The sequence below is a fragment of the Manis pentadactyla genome, chromosome 5 (assembly GCF_030020395.1).
Source record: "Manis pentadactyla isolate mManPen7 chromosome 5, mManPen7.hap1, whole genome shotgun sequence".
Classification (NCBI taxonomy): domain Eukaryota; kingdom Metazoa; phylum Chordata; class Mammalia; order Pholidota; family Manidae; genus Manis; species Manis pentadactyla.
In genome coordinates this window covers 7,369,680-7,392,755 of record NC_080023.1, presented here as the reverse complement: position 1 = coordinate 7,392,755, position 23,076 = coordinate 7,369,680, and the positions used below count along the sequence as shown (strand labels likewise).

At 45.7% G+C, this 23,076-nt stretch overlaps 1 protein-coding gene across 1 annotated transcript in view; it reads left to right on the top strand.

Annotated features, from left to right (window-relative positions):
- Positions 1-23,076, top strand: part of CLNK (cytokine dependent hematopoietic cell linker) — a 178,527-nt gene that overhangs the window by 102,944 nt on the left and 52,507 nt on the right. The window contains exons 4-7 of the mRNA XM_036921105.2: positions 7,988-8,016; positions 17,046-17,083; positions 21,529-21,670; positions 22,843-22,949. Coding sequence (XP_036777000.2) covers positions 7,988-8,016; positions 17,046-17,083; positions 21,529-21,670; positions 22,843-22,949 — 316 coding nt within the window. The remainder of the gene's footprint in view (positions 1-7,987; positions 8,017-17,045; positions 17,084-21,528; positions 21,671-22,842; positions 22,950-23,076) is intronic.

The following is a 23,076-nucleotide window of genomic DNA, read 5'->3' as shown; positions in this document are numbered from 1 at the left end:
CTTATTTCTTGACAATAGCAAGAAATGGGAGATGGAAGAGTAAGAAGCCTTCCCTCAGATGGAGATGGCTGCAGCAATTACATACATCAAAGTAATATTTACAGTTACATTTGGAAAAAAAAAGAGAGAGCAGTGCTTTCTTCCAAAGCAAATTATTTCAGGATGTGTCACAGCATGCTCAAGATATATTAAAAAGAGCAACAGACGATGTTTCTGCAACCTGTTCCAAACCATTTATAAACCCAAATTAAAAAAAAAAAATTCCCATATACATACAAATCTCTGTACCACTGCATATTTTATGATGAAAGTATTATGTGAATATAAATTAGTATTTGAGATATATAAATCAAATTCAAATGTCTAAAAACTACCTATTTGGGTCTCCTATCTTACTTCAGTAACTATTAAACCAGTGTATTCATTCTCCATGCAAATTGTAATTATCAGTGTTTGATGATAATGGAGGCAGGGAGGGCACTATAGAGGGGCTGCACTGGAGGCCAGAAGGAGCCCTTTGGGTCTGGATTTAAATCCCCGCTGACCTGTTTACCAGCTGAGCAGCCTCCCTCTGATGAGCCCATCTCCATTTCAGCGCCTCGTGTATTTTGGAAATGGCACTAGAAAACACTGAGTAGGCTGTCCTGTCCACCCTGGTCCCCTGTACCTAAAGCAGTCCTGTGTCTGGGGGATAGATGGGTGGCCACTGCAGTGGGCCTAGAACATGGCAGTTTCTTAATAAACAGTAAAGCCCACAGTCGCTGAGCGCTCACCATGTGCTAGGCGCTGTCTGAGGAGTTAGTAGGTAGTATCTCACTGGATCCTGACAATCACACTCTTAGTTTCCCTTTCCTAGCAGAGAAGAACACGGGTAGAAAGGATAAATAATTTCCCCAAGGCTGAAGAGCTGGTCATGGCATGGACAACGAGAGGCATTTACATACTGTCACAAGCATCTGTAAAATCTGGCACTCGGCACCACTGCCCTCCCTACGGCCATCCCTGAGTGAGGCGATGGGGTCGGCCCTCCTGACAGGCCACCCCACCCGCCCCAAACTCAGCCATGCGTGTCACCTGCTGGCAATGTACAAAGTAGAACATGAGGCTGAGTACTCCTCACCAACCCCCGGATGATGTGGCCCAGGAGACTGTCCAAGACAAAGCCAGAATCACATCCATATCCACAACCCGTCTACATTGATCTGAATGTTGTCCAGAACTTTCCATGGACTTCATCTGGCTAAATCCCCAGTTCCCAATTCTACTCTGCAGCATTTCCCCATATGTGTAGAAACAGATTCACACTGATGGACCTTTTTTCCAATCAAGTTCAAACTCAAATCAATAGTTAAATGCCTAAAATGCACCAGACACCACAGAAGCAACATTTAATTCAATCCCCACCGCCGAGTATGTGTTGTCATCCTCACTGTACGGGTGAGGAGAGCCTGAGAGGTTACATGTTTTGGTCCCATTCCCAGAGCTGGTAACTGGGAGCAGCTGGGTTTAGATTCAGAGGCTAACCTCAAATAGAAAGCCATTACTGGGCTCTGCGTTATCACAGGCTCCTTCTATGTCGGTATGTTCATGGGGATTTCATTTCCTATTCCCGTGAGCCTCCAGTCTGTTTGGGTAGAAACTCTCTATGAGAGGAAGGGCATGTGTTCACACTCCTGAGAAGAACATTCAGGTGCACGGCCACAAAGCCGCTAGCAGCAGCTCTCACCCTGGGCCAGCAGCGTGGCATCACCTGGGAACTGCTTAGAAACGCAGATCTCAGGTCCCGCCCTCCTCAGCCGGATACTCAGGCGTTGGGACCCAGGCACCTGTGTTTAAACAAGTTCTCCTGGTGATTCTGGGGCCCATCCAGTCTGAGAACCTCAGCTTTGAGCATCCTTACCGAGAGTGCAAGTTCTGGCGCTGGTGGAAGAGGCCACTGGGCCCATCACTGGCTCTGCCCTGCCCACAGTGTCCGAGCACATGGGGTGGAGGGAAGAAGACACAAGACACTGACCCAGTGTGAGAGAGTAGAGGACGGTGGGAGAGAATGTTCTCCCCACCTGGGAAAGGTCGCTCCGTCAAAGAGGAAGAAGATGCAGCCCCAGCCATCAAGAGTTCAGTCTGTGGTGGGGGGAAACACAGACAGACATCTGTAACCGTCGTAAGACACTGTGCTACGGACAGTGACGGTGACAGAAGCAGGCACCCTGGGCCCATGCGGAGACGAAGGCTCAGGAGGCTGACAGCTCGCCCATGTCCGCAGTCTAACCAGTGGCAGCACCAGGTCCTGAGCCACTCACTCCAAGCGAAGGCCTCTCCTTTCCCATTCTGAGCAGTTGCATTACTGACAGTGTTGCTCACCCTCTCCACCTTCAGCCCTTCCCAGGCATCACCGTATGGACTCTCAGCTTTCCCTTCTGCCGCTAGCACCTGCGGCAATAGTCAGCTCCAGCGGACGGGGTGCAGGTGGCTGTGATTTCTCAGGGCCCACGAGAGCCCGTCCTCACCCCTCGGGAGCAGGCAGCCTCTTCCATTCCATGTGCTAGGAGGCCCCCTGCCTGGCCTCCCCGCCTGGCATGCCCGGGACACGGGACAGGGCAGGCAGCTGCTGCTGCTGGTCTGCTCTGACCTCTCTGGTTTTGCCCCACCTGTTGTCCAGCTGCCCTGACCCATGAGAACCCTTCTGCTCCCCCTGGCCTGCCTCACGGTGCAGAAGTGGAGTGTCTCTGAAAGATCTGGCAAGCCGAGAGCTCTGCAGAGGATCCAAAGTGCTGTGGAGGATGCACGGAATATAGCGTGCTCTCCCATCGGCTTTCCTGCGGTGGCCCACAAGGAGCTCCTGCTCAGTAAATAGATGCTCGGTAAACACTGCTGAAGGGAGGGGAGAAGAGAGAATAAAGTCAGGACCCACTAGGCTGCTGTTGGCTTGTGCTATTCCCGGTACCCAGCACCCATGCTTAACTAGCTGATAAAAGGAACTTTAAGCAAAGAAGAAGGATGGAGGAAAGAAGAGAGAGGAGACAGAACAAGGGGATCGTGGGCTCAGGAGCTGCTCTGCCCACTGGAGCAACGTCAGGGCTGAAGCAGACGCGACAGATCTTGCTACACTGCTACGCCCACTGCCTGCGGGGGTCCCCCCAAAATGCCGGACAGTTTTGTTCTCATCTTTCAGCATTTGTCAGGAACGGGGATAGCTTATATGAAAGGGATTATAGCTTTCAAGACATGCTTTCTGTCCTCAAAGAACTTGAAATCTAGTCAAGAAAAGGAAAAAGAAAAACTTCATAAGTAAGGTTTAACAAGATGAGATTTAAATAAGAACTTAATAATTCTACACTGCCTTTCAACTGTTCTAAGTGTGTTTTTACAGCAAGAAGTGACTTAGGAGCTCAGGAAGGGAAAGCTCAGGGGCCCTGGAGGGCAGAACCTGAGGAGGTGAGAGGGGCCGGGCTGCTTCCTATCAAGAGGGTCTTGAGACGCGAGAGCATTTTACAGCTTAGGATGGGACCAAACTCTTTCGTGTTTTCCCCAGGCTCCCTCCAGGGACTTACATGCCCCCAAATGTTTTTTTGTTAAAATAAAATAGAAAAGAGGGCCTAAAATAAAGAGGATTCTTCAAACTAATCAAGGATTCCTTTAACAAAGAATGAACCCATTTATTCACTTATTAAATATGAGCCTTGACCTGATCCCACTTTGGTGTGGGTTTCACCTGCTTCAAAGTAACATGGGGTCCGGAGATGTTTTCCAGTCTCATCTTGGATCCCTAACAAATCCTACTGCTGCTCTGTGAGGATTCACACAGATGTGTATATACTCGTGGAGCAGTTCCTGCTGCATTCCCGACACTCTGTCAGGCCTCACTGGGATGCAGCAGGTCTATCCACAGACCCAGGCTGGGACTGCAAGGCATCTCTAAGCCACCTCACTTCCGTGCTCTTATCTATGCTCCCTGTGCATGAGAGCGTGGCGTCCGTTCCCTCCTTCATGCTCATTCGACATCGTTCCATCTCCAGGCCTCCAGGAAGCCGCAGGCCCTCTGGCTTACCTCTACAGGCTCCGGACTGTCTGAGCGCACTACACTGGCTTTCCTAAACCTTTACTCCCACAGCTCCCTGAGGGTGGTGGTGAGGAAGGAGAGGGCCCTGCCATCAGAGGGGCTGGGTGGGAAACAGGGCACCACTAGCTCCTCCATGGGGCTTCCCTGCGCCTTGGTCAGTCCATCTGCAAAGGGAAAGGCCTAGCTCATGGTCTGTTCAATGCTGACAGTCCATAGCAGCCCCCAAGTTGAGACAAAGATACTGTCCAGCAAGAATTGGCTGGGAAGTTGGGCGAAATGATTGACATAAACTGCACAATTACCAACACCACGCAGACATTCAAACAGAGGGAAAAGGGGAATGAATTTAGAAACTTCAGATGCATCTGCATTTCTCTCTAGATTATACTAAAAATGAGTTCAGGAACTCTTATTATCAATTGTCTTCCAAAAATTAGAGAACTTTAGTTTAATTTAAAAGTAGTCTTTTAATTTCAGGGGCAGAACTTAAAGTGAGATGTGGAGCTGAGCCACTTAAATCTTGGAGTCTGGGAGGAGACGGCTGGCAGGGAGAAGGCCCCCTGACCATCTCCTAAGGGTCCTGCTGCTGGGTTCTGGACCAGCAGTGGGCACCTGGGGAGACCCCGAGGGGAGCACGCGCACCACACTCCAGGGGCGATGAGGAACTGGTCTCCACGCCAGGAACTTGACCCTGGAGACAGGATCAAGTCCCGTCTCTATGGGGCTGGAATAACACACCATCCAAACTTTGTTCCCATGGATAAGTAGAACGCAAGTGCGCCCTGACTACCCGTCAGATCCAGCTCTCCCAGGCAGCGACAGGGAGGGGGAGTTTAATTTAGTAGCCTTTAAAAATTAAAACTTATTAAGCACATTAAATTGTTATAATGTATTAAAAATTAAAAATAATTCACAAATTAAAAATCTTTATTTGTAATGAGCCTTAAATATTGAAAACCACAAACCACTGGAGGTCAGCCCTGTTCATTTCCTATTTCAGGATCTCCCCGCCACAACGTGGTCACCTGCCTAGACAGGCCAGAAATACAGAGGACAACTTGCTGCCCTCAGGCCCAGATTTGGCAGGGAGCGGAACGGCAGGGGGGGGACTGGGAAGGGAGGAGGGGTGGCTGCCGACCTGTAACACCATCCAGCTGTGGCCCAGTCACGTGCGGCCATGTTATTGGTGCTGCTGACGAAAGGAAGCCAAGCACCATGCCTGTCATTCCCTGGCAAGAGGCGGCTGGCTGACACACGGGCCTTGCTTGAGCACAGAGAGGACACATCGGATCTCAATGCAGTGTGCTAGCAGCATCTTTCATTAATCACCCTGGACTGTCAGGCTGCAAAGAGTGTTAACACAGGCGGCTTTTCAGATAGACTGGCAGCTGCTCGTGTCAAGGAACGTCCACACCTCAGCCAGACATCACAGTGAAGTCCGGGACATGTCCCTGGGCCCCTCCTTCCCAGGCCCACCACTTCAGCAGGATCCAAGCCTGCCTCACCGCCCTCCCCACTTTGCAGGCTCAGCTGGAATAACAACACCATTCCTGCTTTGCTGAGGCTTCCTCTGCTAATTCGTTGGGCTTGCATTGACGCACAGAGAGCCCTGGGGTGCACAGTCCCGGAGGATATGACGTATGAATGAGCACCATCACTTGGGGACCCCACTGAGAGGCAGAGCGGATTAGATAAGCCACTTTCGGCAGCCCTGGCAATTGGGAGGAAGCTCCCAGACACAGGGAGCTCGGAGGTCTAAGTCGCTGCTCTAGGCTTGTAAATAATAAGGGATTTAAAGTCAGACAAACCCCAGTTCCACCAACAGCTCGCTGTGCCACTTCAGGCAAGTCACTTAACTCTTCAAGCTTCAGCTACATCTGCAAAGCGGGAAAGCCCACCGGCCGTACCGGACAGGCATTTTTCCCTTACGCTCCAATCTTTCTGGTGTCGAAAGACCTCAGTTCTGCCTCCAAGAGTCTGAAACTTGCAACGAGTTGGACAACATTATCTCCTAAGTACTTTTTGATGTTAATGGTTTTTAAGTCTAATAACCAGGTGAGGCAGAGGCCAGAAGAGGGATGGAATCCTAACTTAAAAGCGAAAGTTCTTTCTAGGACCCCAGAAAGAGTAGGCCTCCTCTTCAAAATCCCCGGGCTCAGGCCCGCAGGCTGCCTGCTCTCGCTGTGCTCGCTTCCAGCAGCCACGTGGCTTGCCACACTTTCACCATGCCCACTGTGCACCGTGGGCCGTGGTCTCCTGGTTACTGACATCTCCCAGCTTAACTATTGTGCGCCCAATGTCCCGTGGCAAAAACACATCATTTCCATGTCACTTGTCATAACTTGCAAGTCTGGGGAGCCTGTTGCAGCCTTAATCAAAGACCTCAATGCCAGGAAAGAGGCCGTGTGCTAGAAGTGCCAAGAGAAAGAGCTCAAGACCCAGATAAATGATCTGCCCCTTCCTGGATGATTCACTGTTAATTTCTGCAGAATCAGGCAACTTGAATGGGTGTCAAGAGCTAACCATGAAGTCTGGAGGCCATGGCACAAAGCTTCCAAACCAGGATTCCCACTACCTACAGGAGAGCGCCAGGGAGGCGACAAGCATTCGGGGATCTAGCAGGCTGGTGTCAGATCCCTGGCTCTCTGTGGGCCTGGCAAGCTGTGAAGCCTTCTGGACCCCATTTCCTTGTAAACTTAGGACAATCATAGCTGCACCACAGGTCCTTTGAATATTAAAATGATAAACATAGGACAACAGGGTGAGCTAGAAGTTGGACTCGTGGGCCGTGGTCTCCTGGTTACTAACATCTCCCAGCTTAACTGTGTGCCCAATGTCCCAGCCACCAGCTAGGCCTCATAAATATTTACGCGCAGCGTGTGTTGCGATGTTCAATTAATTGCTCCTGTGACGCACTTTGAGAGCCTCAGAGGATAGGTGAGGAGCAAGAACCAGGGATTGCTAAAGGCACAAACAAGTCAGCTCACAGAAGCAGCGTCCTTCGGAGCCTTCCACTGCCCCCAGAGCTTTCCAGGCCTTTGCCCGAATTCTAGGGAAAAGGTGCTTCCAATACTTTCCAGCACTGTCCAAGGGTGGATGTGGTGAAAGGCCTCACTGGAAAAAGGACAAAGACACACACAGATAACTTACCCCAGAAGAAATGCAAATGGCCCAAAGTCATTTGAAAAAAAAAATCCAATCTTACCAGTCCTCAAGGGAGTAAAACAGGTAAACTAAGGAATCAAGTACAGAGCAGGCAGAGTTGTTTTGAAGGAGAGCTTCCATGGTGGTGAAATACAGTGAGATGCTCCCTTCTCACTCTGTGGATCAGAATATTAATTGATGCAATTCCTCCAGAAGCCAACTGAGGTGTGGGCAGCAAGGAGCTGAGAAGACCCCCATGAACTGTCCCCTTCATTGCACTCGCTGGAGTCTCTCCATGGAAATACTCAGTGATTAGATTAAAAATGCAAGCAGGATGCATGTCACAACAATATTTGCAACAGGAAAAACTAGCAAGACCTTAAATGTCCCCTCCAAAAATCATACACCTGATAAATATCATGTTGTAGAATATCAACGGTATACAAAGTAATTTTAACACCAGGATCCTTATACATACCTTTCTGTTATTTTTATACATCTACATATTTAAATGCATGCATATAACCTCGTAAACGTATGCATGTATAGGAGCTCTGCCAAAATATTTCCTGTGGCATTGATTGCTATTTTCTTCCACATACATTTTTCTATTTTCTATGTTCTCTGTAATGAGATGTTACTGTAGATCTAGAACACTACAGACATCAAGAAACCCCTCTTCTGTCAGTTGATCCATGAAATGCCTTGACTGGGGGCCCAATCCTCAGGGGGGGTCTTGAACTGTGTGCAGCCTACACTTATTGGTTCTCTCTTCTGCCCTAGGTCGTGGCCGCGAATCAACAGTGCCACAGGTGAGTCAGGGGCGCCAGCCACCAAACCAGGGGAAATGTCCTCATGGGTCTGTTAGACTCTTCTTTCCCTTCTGTTTTTCCTTCGATACAATTATTGGCTTGTTCAAAATGGCATCAACTACTTACGGGCTTTCCCTCTAGCTGATCCCAGGGTGCTGGCTGGCCTGTGACTCCCACAGGCTTCGGGAGCTGGCAGAGCAGGTGGGAACTGTGGCGCTCCATTTGTGAGCTGTGTAGCCTGAGATAAAGCCCAGATCCGTCTGGGCCCGAGTCCTCTCCTCTGTAAATGGGTATGAGTCTGCCTAAGTGCCCACATTGAGGCCACTCATTAGTGTTGTTCATTCAACTGAACTCCGCATAAAGGGTTCCCTCTAAAATGTGTGTTGAGTGGATGAAGGGATCAGAAACCACATCTTATGCTTCTCTTGCATCTCTTTTCAGAGCCTAGTTCCTGTTACAAGGCATTTAATAGGATCCCATTAAAGTTTGAGAGAAAGTATACACTATTCATCATGAAGCATTATTTCAGGGAAAGCCCCATACAACTTCCCTAGAAAGCTGGCGGCTAGAAATGATGACTGGAATGAGGCAGAAAAAATGAGAAATAGACCAGAGGCAGTGTGCCAAGCAGTGATAAGACTCATAGGAAGTGATGTAATCAGCCGATGAATTCAAAAGGCTCATTAGGGGTAGCATCTGCGCATGCAGCCAGCACTCAGCCGTGCCCCACACAGCAGTGGGACTGGGAAAGAGTAAAATCTAAATAGCAAGTATGAATATAAATAAGAAATAAGCACCCGGCTCTAATCCCTCTCGCAGAAAATATTTTTGTTAGGCTTCCCAGTCAAGTGCCAACCAAGGTTGCATTTCTCTTAGGGTAGATGCTTCCAAATTGTACTGGAGTCATTTGTTGCAAATACACTTCCCTCCACCTGCTTGCCGCCTCTCATCCCTGGCCCCACCATCCACTCAGAGCCCTGGAGGGACCGTAGAACACTCTAAAGGGGATCGTGTTGGGAAATGAAGCTGCTAATCTGATGCGGTGGGTGGCGAATTCTAAACCACGTGACCTGCACCCTCTCCCGTTGACCTTGCTCTTCACCTTCATTAAGGTAGAGAAAATCTGAGAGGTGTGTGTTCCATTTCATTGACAACCCTCCAGGGACACAAGCACAAAAAAGAAAACAAAATCAAAACTCCAAAAGAGCTGACTGGGATAAAGCTGCCCAGGCCTGCCCAGACGCACTGCAATCTACACCCTGCCAAGAATACTTAGCATCAAATCGCACCACCCAGCCTACGCTTATGAACTGCGTGCTAGTGCCTATTAAATACAACAGAACTGACATAATTAAGAATGTCCATGATGATCTACATGAAGCTGCTCATCTCAGTGATATTTATCACATTCCTACATGTTTTTTAATTGTTTGCAGTTTTTACCATGAGATTAGGTGAAAATATGGTGGGGCAACCATGTGGGAGAATACTATGAAGCTATTAAAAATGATGATGTTGAAAAATATTCACGGACGTGGATATGTTATAATATGCTCTTAGATGAACAAGTAAGCAGGAAAACAGTGTGCACTTTGTGCAGTCATATATACATAATTATATCGTGTGTGTGTGTATATGTGTGTGAGTGTGTGAGTGATCTATCACCAAACATGTATAGCGGTTGTCTTGATATGGGGACTTTCGAGCAAATTTTAGTCCCTTCTTTTTTTGCTTATCTATATCTTACAACTTTTCTACAGTAGCATATATTTTTCTATGCTAAAAACAATTTTTCAAAAAAAAAAGAAAAAAATACTCCAGGCCTGGAGAAGACACACACATATCCCAACTTGGACAATCTCTCAATACCAATACCTTCGAAACTAATATATAGAGAACAATGCCATGTTTTTACACAAAAGAAACTGAGGAGTTTTTCTCCTTCCACTGACTAATGAAACAAAAGAAGATAGTCCTGCGTGGAAAGTGGTGCTTCTGTCTTAGTCAACATGCACAATAAAACCCTGATAAAGATATGCATTGGCTGTTCCAATAGACAAGAAATTTCATTTTGTCCAGAAACACTTGTTTTGATGTTGTTTTTTTCTTATTTTGTTAAGAAAAATGGCCTTGAAGTTTAGTTTTTTTCACTTTTAAAGGAAAAATTAAAAAGGATTTTAGGACTAGAGAAAGGCAGGTATGGAATGTGTGAACATCCAATGCCCCCTGCTGGCCCTTTCTAGATATTGCTCCCTCTGTATTAATTTGGCAGAGAATGGTCTTCCCCAAGATGTTGGAGAAATTGGTGGACAGAAACAAATTGAAAAGTTGACAGTGGAATTGCTGGGGAAAGGTGTTTCGTTCCCCATAAACGAAAGCCAGGAAAAGCCAAAAATCATTCAAGATTGTTAAGCCCAATGATTCACAATTGTCTTCAAAATTCAGTGTGTATCAAAATCATGAGAGTTAAAAATGTATATTCTCACTCCGAGGTTTATGCTTTGCTAGGCCTATAGTGAGACCAGGGAATCCCTACCATTAACATGCTAATTCCATTCAGGTGGTTCTGGGATGGTCTTTTGAGAATCACTGGCTGACGCCTGCAGAAGGAAACTGTTCAGATTGTCCCCACCAAGAAGCTGCTGCCAGCTCTCTGGACACCTGTGTCACAATATCTCATTTGACGTTCTGAAGATCACCCAGGAAATGGGATGGGAGATAGCTGCCTCGCTTATTACCGTGCATTCACCCTTCCATCCATCCAGTCAGCCAATTTGTGCTGGTTCTTAGTGTAGCAGATACTATAATCAGCTTTGGGAGCAGGGTTGTTTCTTTTTTTAATGCAAATGAAAGGTCCCAGGGACTCAGCTAGTCTCAATTCTAATACGGTGCTTTACAGATGAGAAAATTGAGCAAGAGCAGGAAAGCGAATTTCCAAGGGCCACCTAGTGAGAACATTAAGCCTGTTCTTCGGAGTCCTAGTAAATGTTTCCCATGTAGCTATTTCTGTGAGTTTGGACTATTCATGACTTGGAATTTCAGCTCATAATCTTCAGATTAGGAGACTGTAGTTCAGGGAATACAACTGGAATGACCAGTAGAGACAGATGTCTGAGCTGGCAGATAGCTGGATGACAGATATGATGTAGGTATTTATATTAACGTACATATATTAACGGGCATAGACAAGCTATAGTTCTCCCTACTTCTGCTGTCTCTTGCCTTCCCCATCCTTTCCTTTCCCCCTCTTCCTTCTCTTCCTCCCAAGTATAAATCATATCATCAAAGCTCATTGAACATTATAATCCTTTCCTCAGAGAAGTGGAAACAAAGGGAAGGCAGACCATTCCTGCTTTTCCCTACATGGATTGATGCCAAACTGAAGATGTTCTGAAGTCTGAAACTTGCCAAGGGAAAGGGTGTAGAGTATCTATCCTCTTTCTCATCATACTGAGATAAGATGAGATGGATATCCTCTGCCCCCAAGGACTGTAAAGCCCTTCAAAGATAAAAATTGAGAAAGACAGCACAGAGCAAAGGAAAGAAACCTAGACACTAAGCTGAGGATTTTTATACAGTGAGTCCTAAGACCTGAGAATGAGAGAAAATGGAAAGAAATTCACATACATAGAGTCCCTCGTTTGTGCCAGATATTTTGTAAGCCTCTCTAATTCAGCCGTAGGGAGCTGGTTTTGTTATATTCCCTGTACAGATTAGGTAAACTGAGACCAAGAGAAGCTAGTAGCCTTGGAAAGAAATCAGTAGAGAAGAACTCAAACCCATCACAATATGTTTGTGGTGTTGTGTGCCAAACATTTTTGGCCTCAGTTTCTTCATCTTTAGAATAAGGAGGTCCACTATATTAAGGGGGTTACTGATCCTTCAGCCTCACAGCTGGGAGGAACCCCAGCTGTGGACGACCTTGTGAAAAATCAACAAGAGCATATCAACAGAGTTGAATGTTAAAAAGGCACGTTTTGTTTTAAGATGAACACTAAATAATGAACAAGTTCCTCATACAGATCCGAAAACAGAATGCCAAGGATCCGCATTGCATGAGAAAGATTTGGTCATGAAATTGGACTTGAAAAGACATGAAACACAACACAGCAATGCATGTGTGGCACTCAACCAGGGAGTTGTTTTTTTTAACTTCTCAACAGCTCTTTGGGGTAAATATTCTTCTCATTCTACAAGTAAATACTGGTTAACTGAAGCTGATAAGCTTGCCTAAAGTCACATGGCCAGAAAGTGACACAGGCAGGATTTGAACCTAGAACCTCCCTCTCCCACTTCCATGAAATGCGTGTTCGTGCCTTTCATCAGAGGCTCTGCTGTTCCTGGAGAACTCCAAAGCTGACCTCTGCAAGGAGATAACACATTTAAGGCTGAAAGGCATTTAGAAAGAAATGAGGACTTCTGCATGACAGATGTTTCCCTTCTGCTTATGTAGTCGAGTCCAGAGGTAAGGAGTCCAAAGCTGTTTGGCAGCTCTGGTCCTCGGAGTCCTCAGAGGCCCTGCTCCCTCCCTTGTACTGGCCTCAATCCCATCGCCTAAAATAGTCGGAACTGTGCTCCAGGCAGCAGGAGGGGGAAAAGAAGAGACAAATGGTACACCACAGTGTCCCTTCAGAAAGTTTCCTGGAAACTGTAAGCTCGTTGTCCACCTCTTCCATTTATCAAGACTCGGAGTCATGGCCACGTGTAGCTGCCATGTGGAAGAGGAGGTCGGGAGAAGTACTTACTCTAGGTGGCCACGGAGCCTACTAACCATCAGGGGCTCTAACACGGAGAAGAATGGGAGGTGGGAAAGGACGGACAGGGGCTGTACTAAGTGTGCTTAGTGAGCAGTCGTTGCGATCCACGGTCCCCTTGCGTCTCACTGAGTCTTCGTGAGTAAGCCCAGATGGCCGCCTCTGGAGCTGGACCCCATGACCCTCAGCAAACCTCTCTGCCTCCCCACCCCCTGAACTCTTGTGACCGAAATGCAGACAAGCTGGTTTTGCCTGGTGAATCTGTCTGGCTTGGGAATGCCATCATCAGAAAAGCCTGCTGACTGACTTCACTTCCTGGAGAAATAGGAAGTTCTCAGACCCTGCAGGCTTCCTACAGGTACTTCTCTTCTCACCCCAGACAGGCATATTCTCTTCATGGGACCTGCTGGGAACTGTCAGAGCCGATGATTTCCTTTGAATGTGACTATCCCTTGGCAACAGCCCTTGGGGGGTCAGCCAGCTACCCTGTCCTTGTAAGGGGCCATAAGACACCAGCCCTGCACCTCCAGGGGTTGACATTCATGGAAGTGTTTGAAGTGAAAACAGTCTGACAGTGTAACTTATATAGCCTACCTCCCACTGGAAGAGAATTGGAGTTTCTTAGTCAGTGGCTTTCAGACTTCAGTGTGAATAAACGTCACCGTAAAAGCTTGTGTAGAAAGTAATGGGGTTGTACTGTGATCCAGGTCTTGCTTTCTTTCCTTTTGCATGTGCGTGTGTGTGCGTGTGCGTGTTACTTTAAGCACCCAAGGTGCAAAGGGGCAAAAGAGTTGATGGGCATCAGCCACAATGTACATCACACCTCTGCAGGCATGAAAAGGATGTCCTAGCTGAGGGCCAAAGGCTGGGGCGATTGCATCTGCCAGGCTGGAAACCCCCTGAGCTCTTCATGAAACAGAGTCATCTTTGCTGCTCTCTTAACAATAACTTTCAAGGGAATGTTGTCTTTTATAAAAACATGTTTCCTTGAGGGGCACAAGAAGCCATTTGTTCTCTGGAGCTGTTTGTTATCAGTGACACATGACTGCCTACAGATAAAACATGGGCATCACACTTCCAGGATGGTGACAGGAGTTGCTGCTAGCAGCTTCCTTCATCTTTTTAGAAGACAGCTCTCTGAAAATCCAGCCTATCCTTGAGTTCCAGGAAGACTTAAAGACCTGGAAGGGTTTGGGGGTACCACTTTGGTGGGGATCTAGGGCCCAGCAAGAAAGAATGTGAAGCTCAAGTTCACTCAGCAGGGGAGGAGAGCAGGTCCTATGTGAAGTCCTGTCCCTTGTTCCTGGTCCTGAGGTGTTTCCATGGTACCACAGCTGTATTTCACAGTCGCCCACTTATTGTGCATTTCCTATACACTTGGTCACAGGGGTGATCAAGAGCCTGCAATCCCACCACTGCCTTGGGGAAAACAGGCACCACGCTCTGCAACCCTATAATATACTTATTGGTTTGCTTTATTCCTACGTGCCATGGAGAAACTAAAAAGGTGTTGATCAGAGAGGGCTAACATCTATAATGCATCAACTACAGATGTTAGTGGTTTAATAAAAGAAAGATCTATTTCATGCTGACATCACAATCCAATGTGAATTGAAGGAGGTCTTTTTTAAACACTCACTCAAGATTCATTTTCCTGTCACCCAGTGGCTTCCATGACCCCTAAGGGCCTTGGGGGTCCTCTGTCCCTGGCCAGCCACTGAGGCAAGAGAGGAGCAAGAAGCGTCAGGCAGGCAGGCCTGAAGTGGCACCCGCACACCCCTTGTCCCGAGTCATAGTGCCATGCCACAGCCGCCCCGTGCAAGGAACACTGGGAAAGGAATGCCTGCGAGCCCCACAGGAAAAGGAAGAGGGGTTTATTGAGCACACAGCAGGCTCACTGCCATACCAGACGCTTGAGGTAGTGAGGGTGGAGACCGGAGAGGGGCTCTAGATTTTCATCTGAGACTGGTGGTTAGGAACAGTCCCCTAGGGAAGATGACATTTAAGATACAATCTGATAGACAAAAAGGATTCAGCCATGGGCAGAGCAAGGAAAGAATGCTCTGGACTGATGATAGCACATGCAAAGTCTCTGAGGGAGGAGGAGCTTGTCATACCAGAGAGACTTGGAAAGAAGCTGACATGACTGGAGTTCAGAGGGAGGAAGAGACAGGACAGAGAGAAGACTAGAAAGAAGCAGGAGCCCGGTGGTGCAGGGAGTCAGGACTATATTTCATGGGCCATGAGTGACATGAACTGATTTACACTCTTAAAATCATGCTCTTAAAATTACATTTCCAAAACTGCATTATAAACAACACAGATGGGTACTGTGGGAGCCAGACAACTCCCTCCGTGAAAAAGGGACCTGCGTGCACACAACAATGAAGCAATCAGATGTTGCCTATTTTTATTTCAGTGTCATGGTGAGTGACACAGAAAATAAGTGCTGTCACAGCTGAGTGAGAATAAAGTAGCCCGGAGTGGTCAGAGACAGAAGCCCCAAGAGGCCCTCACAGGCCACGGAGCATCTTGGAAAGCAAAGCAGAAAAGGTCTGGACTACAAGTGAAGTGACACAAAAGAGCCAGAAGAGGCGTGAAGCACATTTGGGGAACCCTAGAGAGCCTCAGGTTGCAAAGCTGGGGAAAGAAGAGACCCCCACAGCTCTCCATGGGGGTGTTGGTATAACAACAGTGTCCAATGAGGCCAATTTCCTAAAATGAAATTATTTGAACCCAGAATTAAGGAGTGGAGCTCTTTTCCTAGATCACAAGGGTCACAGCAGATCCGAAAGAAATTTCTGTGCTCATTTGCTCCTTCCAGACCAGCTGGTCTTTATGGGGTAACCTTATTAATTTAGCTCAACTCATGAGAGAGTACAAGTTGCTATTCTGAGGGGCTGGAAAACCTGTGGGTTTCTCTGCCAGGTATCTCAGTAGGGGTGTGGTTGTGCTGTGACAGGACGGCGTCATTAGTGTCCTAGGACAGTCGTGAGCTAGGACCGGTGGCAGGTACAGACAGTGTTTCGCTGCTGCCTGCTCATTATTTCATGATTTGCTTTGGCTAGTGAACACTTCCCCCTGCCCTGGTCAGAGGCAAATCCCAGAGAGTTGGGTTTCCACTGAGCCAAGCCTTCATTAATTTACACATTACCCCCTACAAAAGGCTTGGGCATGCTGACACAAACTCACAACTATTCATTTCATATTCTGGTCTGGAAAGAGAATTCAGAGAGAGAAAACAAAAGTTTAAGAACATGATGAAGCCAGACTAAGAGGCAGAACTACATATCATGCCACAGTGCTCCAGACTTAGATGCAGGCCAGAATTTGCTCTGAGATCTTAGTAGCCAAAGGAAGAAGGAACATAAGATCTCTTACAGGATTGGTGTTTTCTATGAAATCAAAACAAACCAACTGCTAAAAAGCACACAGCTTCTGGTCCTGAGACCTGCTAGAAACTTCTCACATATGTGCTAATAAAAAGAATGTGATAAGAACATTTTCTGCTTATAATGTTCCTCAGTGCAGACTAACAGCGGGAAATTGTAATGCAATTTAGGAAAATGAAGTTTACAGGGAAACAAAAAACCAGCACATCGTGGGAGCAGTTCTTTGGTGGTTTTGCAAAATCTGGGGGTAAAATTTAAAACACAGAACACTGAATGCCCTTGATGATCTTCACGCAGTCTTTTTCATAAAACAAGTCCAAACAAGGTAGCTGAGGGTTAAAAACTGCAGCTGAACAACATTTATTCAACAAATGCCCATCAGGAACTCTTTCGGTGGATACAGGGTCCTGCGCCTGGAGTTACAGAGAGGTGAAAGGTCATGCAGTGCCCTGCTCTCCTACGACCCACAGTCTGTTCAAGGAGACAGATGCATGGGCAGATTATTGCATATGCAACATGCTTGCCATAAGGGGGAAAAAGGGGAGAGGAAGACAAACCTCACTGACTGAGGTCTGCTGAGTGATGGTTTGCACTGACGTGGTGGGGACTGGCCTCCCACGTCACGACTCCCCTTCAGTGAGAATGCCAACCTGCTGGAGAGAGAGCGGTCTTCTTGTTAGGGCTCGCTTTTCTTTCCTCCGCTTCCATTGCTCCTGTTTTGCAAGAGCGGCAGATAGAGCAGGAAAGTGAAAATCAGCGTTTCATCTTGAGCAATTACAGTCAAGAAAAATTAATTGAAATGAGCACAGGATTTCTGGAGAAAATGAAGGGCCCAGTCTTTGCAATGTTGTGCAATAACATTTCAGTCTGCTTTTGTTGACAGGCCAGTACCGGACTATTAATGAGCCTCTTCTGGATTACGTAAGTCACCCACGTCCCTCACCTATTTTGTCAGTCTTTGACATTTACAAAGTAAGTGGCTTTTTTCAAGGTACTTGGTGAATTTAAAAAACAAACAAAAAGCTTTTCCGAATGACATGATTTTCTGGCAGAGAAAATTGAATTCTAATTCTTGGGTAAAAAGCTGTACTCCCACAATATACATTGCAAATCAAGCCATCATGCTATGGGGCTTCGACTCATAGAGTCAGGTATGTCACTTATTTCTCAGTAAAACAGGGAAAAAATAAGTAGTAAAGCAATAATATAAGGAAAGGCAAAAAAAGAGATCTGTACCCCAATTCCTCAGCTATAAAATGGAGATAAAAATTAACTCACGTGGCCATTGTGATAATTGAAAAAGGTAAAAACACGAACACATGGGGCTAGCAAGTCAGCACTTCCTAACACTCATGGTGAAATTTTAAATTGGAACAAACTTTCTCACAAACAATTTCATCACATTAATTAACCAATATAAAAATGCCTATTTTCTTTGGCTTGATCATTCTGTAGTGGGGAATTTAAACTAAGGAACCAACCTAAAATTTGAATTAATATTTATACACACTCATTCGTTTTATATAATAATGTATTTTAAATGGCAACACACTGGAATCATTCTAAATATTCAATAATAAAAAATCATTGCATATATTATGATATAGTCATGTTATGAAGCCATTAATAATATTTACAAAGAATTTTAATACGGCAAATTCAAAATTTATAACATGAACTCAGATATTTAATACTATTTTTATTGTTAAATTTCATATGTATATAATATAAATAGTTTTAACTAACATATCTATAAGTGGTAGACTGCATAGATATAAAGAGATGATAGATGATATATAAACACACAGATACAGATAGATAGCCTGTAAAAACCATTGGGTCTACACAATTTGAAAGACTTCCTTAAGAATTGAGTTAAAGGTAGGGATCCTCACCTCAGGAAACACACACACACACTCAGTCACAAAATGCTTTATAAAGTAGGTTTATGTGTAGAGAATATTGAGCTTTTAGTTAAGAACCTCTGATATTGACAGTAGATGGATAATAGATAGGTAGATGTGATTCATTATATTTAAAATAAAACTCTCTTTCTTGAAAGAAATAAAGCCGAATATGTATATTTGGTCATGAGGGCAAGATTCTCAGGGTAGATGTAGATTCTCCTCAGACCCAGGCTGGTGTTTGCTGGTCCTCCCGGGGTCCCTCTGCGTCCTGCCCCCAGGGGGTCTAGCGAGGTGGGGGAACCACAGATGGGCTTCACCTCGGGCTCCCGATCTAGCAGCAGGTCCAAGACTTTTCCAAGGAGGCTGTGCTCTGGGGAGTCTTGGTGGTCGCCATGACGGTATATAAATGGTGCCCTTTTAATAAATGTCCATCTGATAAGTTCCCAAAGGGGTCAGACCCACACTCCAGCTCAGAACTCACTTCTGGGCACAGTTCTGGAGAGGAGCCTGGTTGCCGTCCCTGCCTTTGCCAGGTCAGCTGTGAGCCCCTGGACTTCACCTCCCTGCTGAGCCCAGACACTCAGCTCTACTGTCCTGAGCTCCTATCACAGGCAGGTGCCATGGCAGAACCTTTATAAACATATAATTACAACCAAATAAGGTAGGTTTAGCCATCCCCAATGTACAGATTGAGCATCTGAGTCAGTTAAGTAACCTCCCCAAAATCGTAGTATGGACCCATTATTTAGGTCTCGGATGGTGTAGCTCCATCCCAGATCATGCTGCCTCCAAGCACACCAGTCTCACCTGGTGTGCCGTCCAAGAACTCCCAGTCTGAGTGCTGCTCTCCTGCAACCAGACCAAGGAGGAGGGGCATCACGGCTGTGATGCCAGGCCTCTGGAGACATCGCATCAGTGCAGCCATGCAAACAGTCCTACTCCCACTCTAGGTTCAGTGATTTACACCTAACTCCTTGAGTTCGATAAACCTGGTCTTTATAACTTGTCTGCTCCCTCAATTCATGTAAGACTCATGACTTGCTTTCCCTGGAGAGCATTTGGGTGGGAATCGAGGGCTAGCACAATGGAAGTCAAAACCATTGTCTTCAGGGACCCACCTCTTTCTTTATTCAGGCCCATGGGGAACACAGACTTTCTAAATTACCTCTGCATCCTTATGTCAAATGAGCAGAGTTGCTCAAGTCAAAGTGGAGTCCAAAAGGCCTTCCAGACTGGGGGCTGCTGAGCCCCACCCTGTGGTATTGCCAACCTGGAAACTGGACACATGGTGTAACTAGTCTTTACCTTCATCAAACTGCTTTGATAGCATGATGATAAAAAGAGCCATACACTTGGAGGTTTGGGGCTAGTAAGCGTCTGCCCAAATACATTGGAGAACTAGAATAATGCAGAGCTAGAATTTAAACTCAAGCCTGTCTCAGTCGAGGTCTCTCCACTATAGTAAAATCACCTCACAGGTTTCTCTGCTTATACAATGAAGTACATAAAGCACATGGCACATAAAAACTACTTAACAAAAGCTAGAGGGACTTTGAGAGGAGGAGCAGAAACCATGACAGGTGGCCTTCCCTTATCTCTGACTTTTCTAAATAATATGCATTATTATGGTGGCAGTCATAGTAATATTGACAGCTAATATTGACTGAGTACTGACCATCAGTCATTTTGCTCAAAATTTTGCATGCATTGTCTCATTTAAGAGACTTCTGGTTGCCATGTATGATTACATTTATTCAGTGTACATTTGTATCATCTAATTCAAAAATAAATTTGAAGTAGACTCTGACAAAGATATTTCTATACCTAGGCAAATTACAGTATAAACAAAAATTTTTAAGCATATATATGGAAAAAATGACATCCTTGCCCCCAGGACCAAATATACATATTTGGCTTTATTTCTTTCCAGAAAGAGAGTCAGAGTTTTATTTTCAATATAATGAATCATATCTACTTATCTATTATAGTTAAAACCTATTATGTTATGTGCTTGTTTAAAAAAACATATATTAAGAATCTGCTATGTGGAAAAAACAACAACCGTAGTTTAGGCTATAACCCAACAACTTTGACTTTACATGTTCAGCCATATAAAATATGTTGACTATAAAATAATTGGGAGACCAAGGAAAGAGTTCAGGTTCTCCCCAGTCCATGTAGTGTGGCTGCAGCTGGCTAGGAAAAGATGAAATGCTCCCTGCAGAGTTAAAAAGGACCTTAAAAATCAGGGACTGGGCCCAGGCTCCCACTGTTGACCATTGCAATATCTGGTGAAAAGTCAAAATCATGGGTACTGCAACACAAGGCGTGCCCTGGGTTCTCTGTCCTTAATTTTCAGTGCTCAGAACAATTCCTGGTGTGGATGTGGTGGGAAGACCTGGTCTGACCATTTGTGGTACCTGGGATCTGTGTAGCTTTCAGAAGTTACCATTCTCAGTTTCTGCATTTGAAAAAGAAGATAAAATCTCTTAATTTTAAGGGACTAATTGGGGAATGTGCTTGAAAATGTCTTGTAACTGTACCTGTTATTCATAGCCATGGCCATTTGGAGTCTTAACGGAAACTTAAAGATGTTAAAGATTCTCCCAGAATATTCCACAACCTTCTCAGATTGTCAGCTCCTTTCCAGCACATATTGCCTACATCACTTTGTGGCATCTGGATTCTCTCTCTGGCTCTAGTGAAGACAAACACCATTTCTATAAACTAGTGAGCATTCTGAGACCCAGGGAAGGTATAGGGGCACTTGGTGTCTCTGTATGATGGACGAGAGATCTTTCTGTACAAAAGATTATTGAGATTAGTGTGCCTGCTTATGCATAGCACCGTGTCAGCTCCAGATCCCAATGCACAAATGCAGATTCCAGGATTCCTATGATGACAGTTACATCTATGGTAGACTGGTACCCAATCCTATTACTCTTGGTGTTCAGACTCAGAGCTCATGACTGGTGTATAGAAATACAGCTAAAATTTGTATGTTGGTCATGTATCCCAATATCTTGCTGAATTTTTTATTAGTTTTAAAAATTATTTAGTGGGTTCCTTGGGATTTTTCTATATACGAAATCACATCCTCTGCAAATAGATCTCCTTTCTTCTCTGAAGGGCTCATGTGGTTATATGGGGCCCACTCAGACTGCACAGGATAATCTCCCTATTTCAAAGACAACTAATTAATCCTACTGATAGCATCAATGTCCCTTCACAGCAGCACCTAGATTTTTATTTGACTGAATAACAAAAGACAAGCATGTTTAAGGACATCTTTAGAATTCTGCCTACCACAAGAATTTAACTAACCCATACCCCCACCTCTTAAATCCTTAATTTCCAGCCAAGAGAACCTGTATCACTCCCCTGGCTGGCAGTGTAGCCTGTAATCTTTGTCACTGTTGTGCTTTCCCTTGACTCACTTGAATGTTTCCTTCTGCTTAGGAAAGGAACTTTGCCACAGCCTTGGATGAAGCAAAAGGCCACAGGGATGATGACTATGAGAACCCCGAGCTTCCTGTGGACGAGGCATGGCAATCCATGAAAATTTTGCCAGCCAGGCCAATTAAGGAATCAGAATATGCAGGTAATATTTAGGCCCTAAATTCTGAAAATGGTGCTATATTGCACAGCAATTAGAGCTGCAGATTCTGAATTAAACAGCTCTCAGTGAAAATACTATCTCCATGGCTTACTAGCTATGTAACCCTGAGCAAGCCCCTAAAAGTCATGTTCTCTCTCTGAAAATAGGGTTCATAGTGACAGAAATTGGTCCCAAAGAATTCTTCTCTAATGCCTATTGAGTTCTCATCTAAGGACCTGGCATGAGTCAGAGCTCCATCACTATTATTTATTACTATCACGATGCTCTTCTTGAGTCCTAGGAACGACTCATGAGCATGCCACAGGGTGAATGGGCAGGGATGTTAAGACGGAGGTTGCATCATGGGGAAGAGAGTAAAAAGGAAAACTTGAACTTGGTTGATTTGTTTTAGAGGTGGACACGTAAGTAGCAGTAGGGCATGGCAGCGACCCAAGCTGCCTCAGACTAAGGAAGACCTAATTTCACAGCCACCTTCACCTCTTTCTAACTGAGGCACACGGGGCAGCTTCAGCAAGTTCTCTGAATCTTAGATAAAGCACACTGCCATGAGGGAAAGGAGGAAGCATTTGTGATTTCTCTAGGCCTGACCCACTGGAATAAATCTGTAAGGAATTGCAGAGAATCCCCTCGTAAATAATGGAGACATTCCTTTGTGCTCAGCCAACAAGCATGTGCTGAGTAGCTACTGTGTGCCAGTTATCATGTTAGGATGGATCCAATGACAGAGCATGATCCATGTTCTCAGGAAGGTTACACTCTAGTGTCAGAAACAAAAGGATCAACAGATGAATGTGATGGAATAGTACATAACATAGAAAGTGCATAATACAGAAAGGAGTGGGTATTGTGTGTGGGATCTAGGAAGATTCTCCAAGGCAGGATATGGTCTAAGCCTTGAAAGTCGAGTCGAATTTCCCAGGTGGATGACAGGATGAAGGCCACCCAAGTGCAGACTTTGGCATTGACACGTATGGACCAAGAGGAGTAATTTCTCCTCTTCAAGCCTTGGTCTCCTCGGCTGGTGGAAGAGAGAAATTCTTGCCTCACACCTATGTTGTGAGGACTCAGTCAATCTGTAGATGTGCAACTATTTCTTAAACTATAATGTGCTCAGTACACATAAGGTATGAGTTTAAACTTTACTCTTTTCACAGATACACGCTATTTCAAGGGTCTGATGGACAGTCCCCTTTCTGCAGATGCCAGCACCTCTGTCCCCATGCAGCGCCAAACCAGGGGCACATGGACGAGACTGGAGGAAGTGAGTAAAGCTTGACCCTGTGAAACAAGCTTGTGCAGGGCTCCTCAGGCAGCCAGGAGCTTCCCCACCTCTCATTCCCAAGGCGCCTTGCTAGGTGATGAGCGGGCCAGGTTTGGGAGGAGGCAGG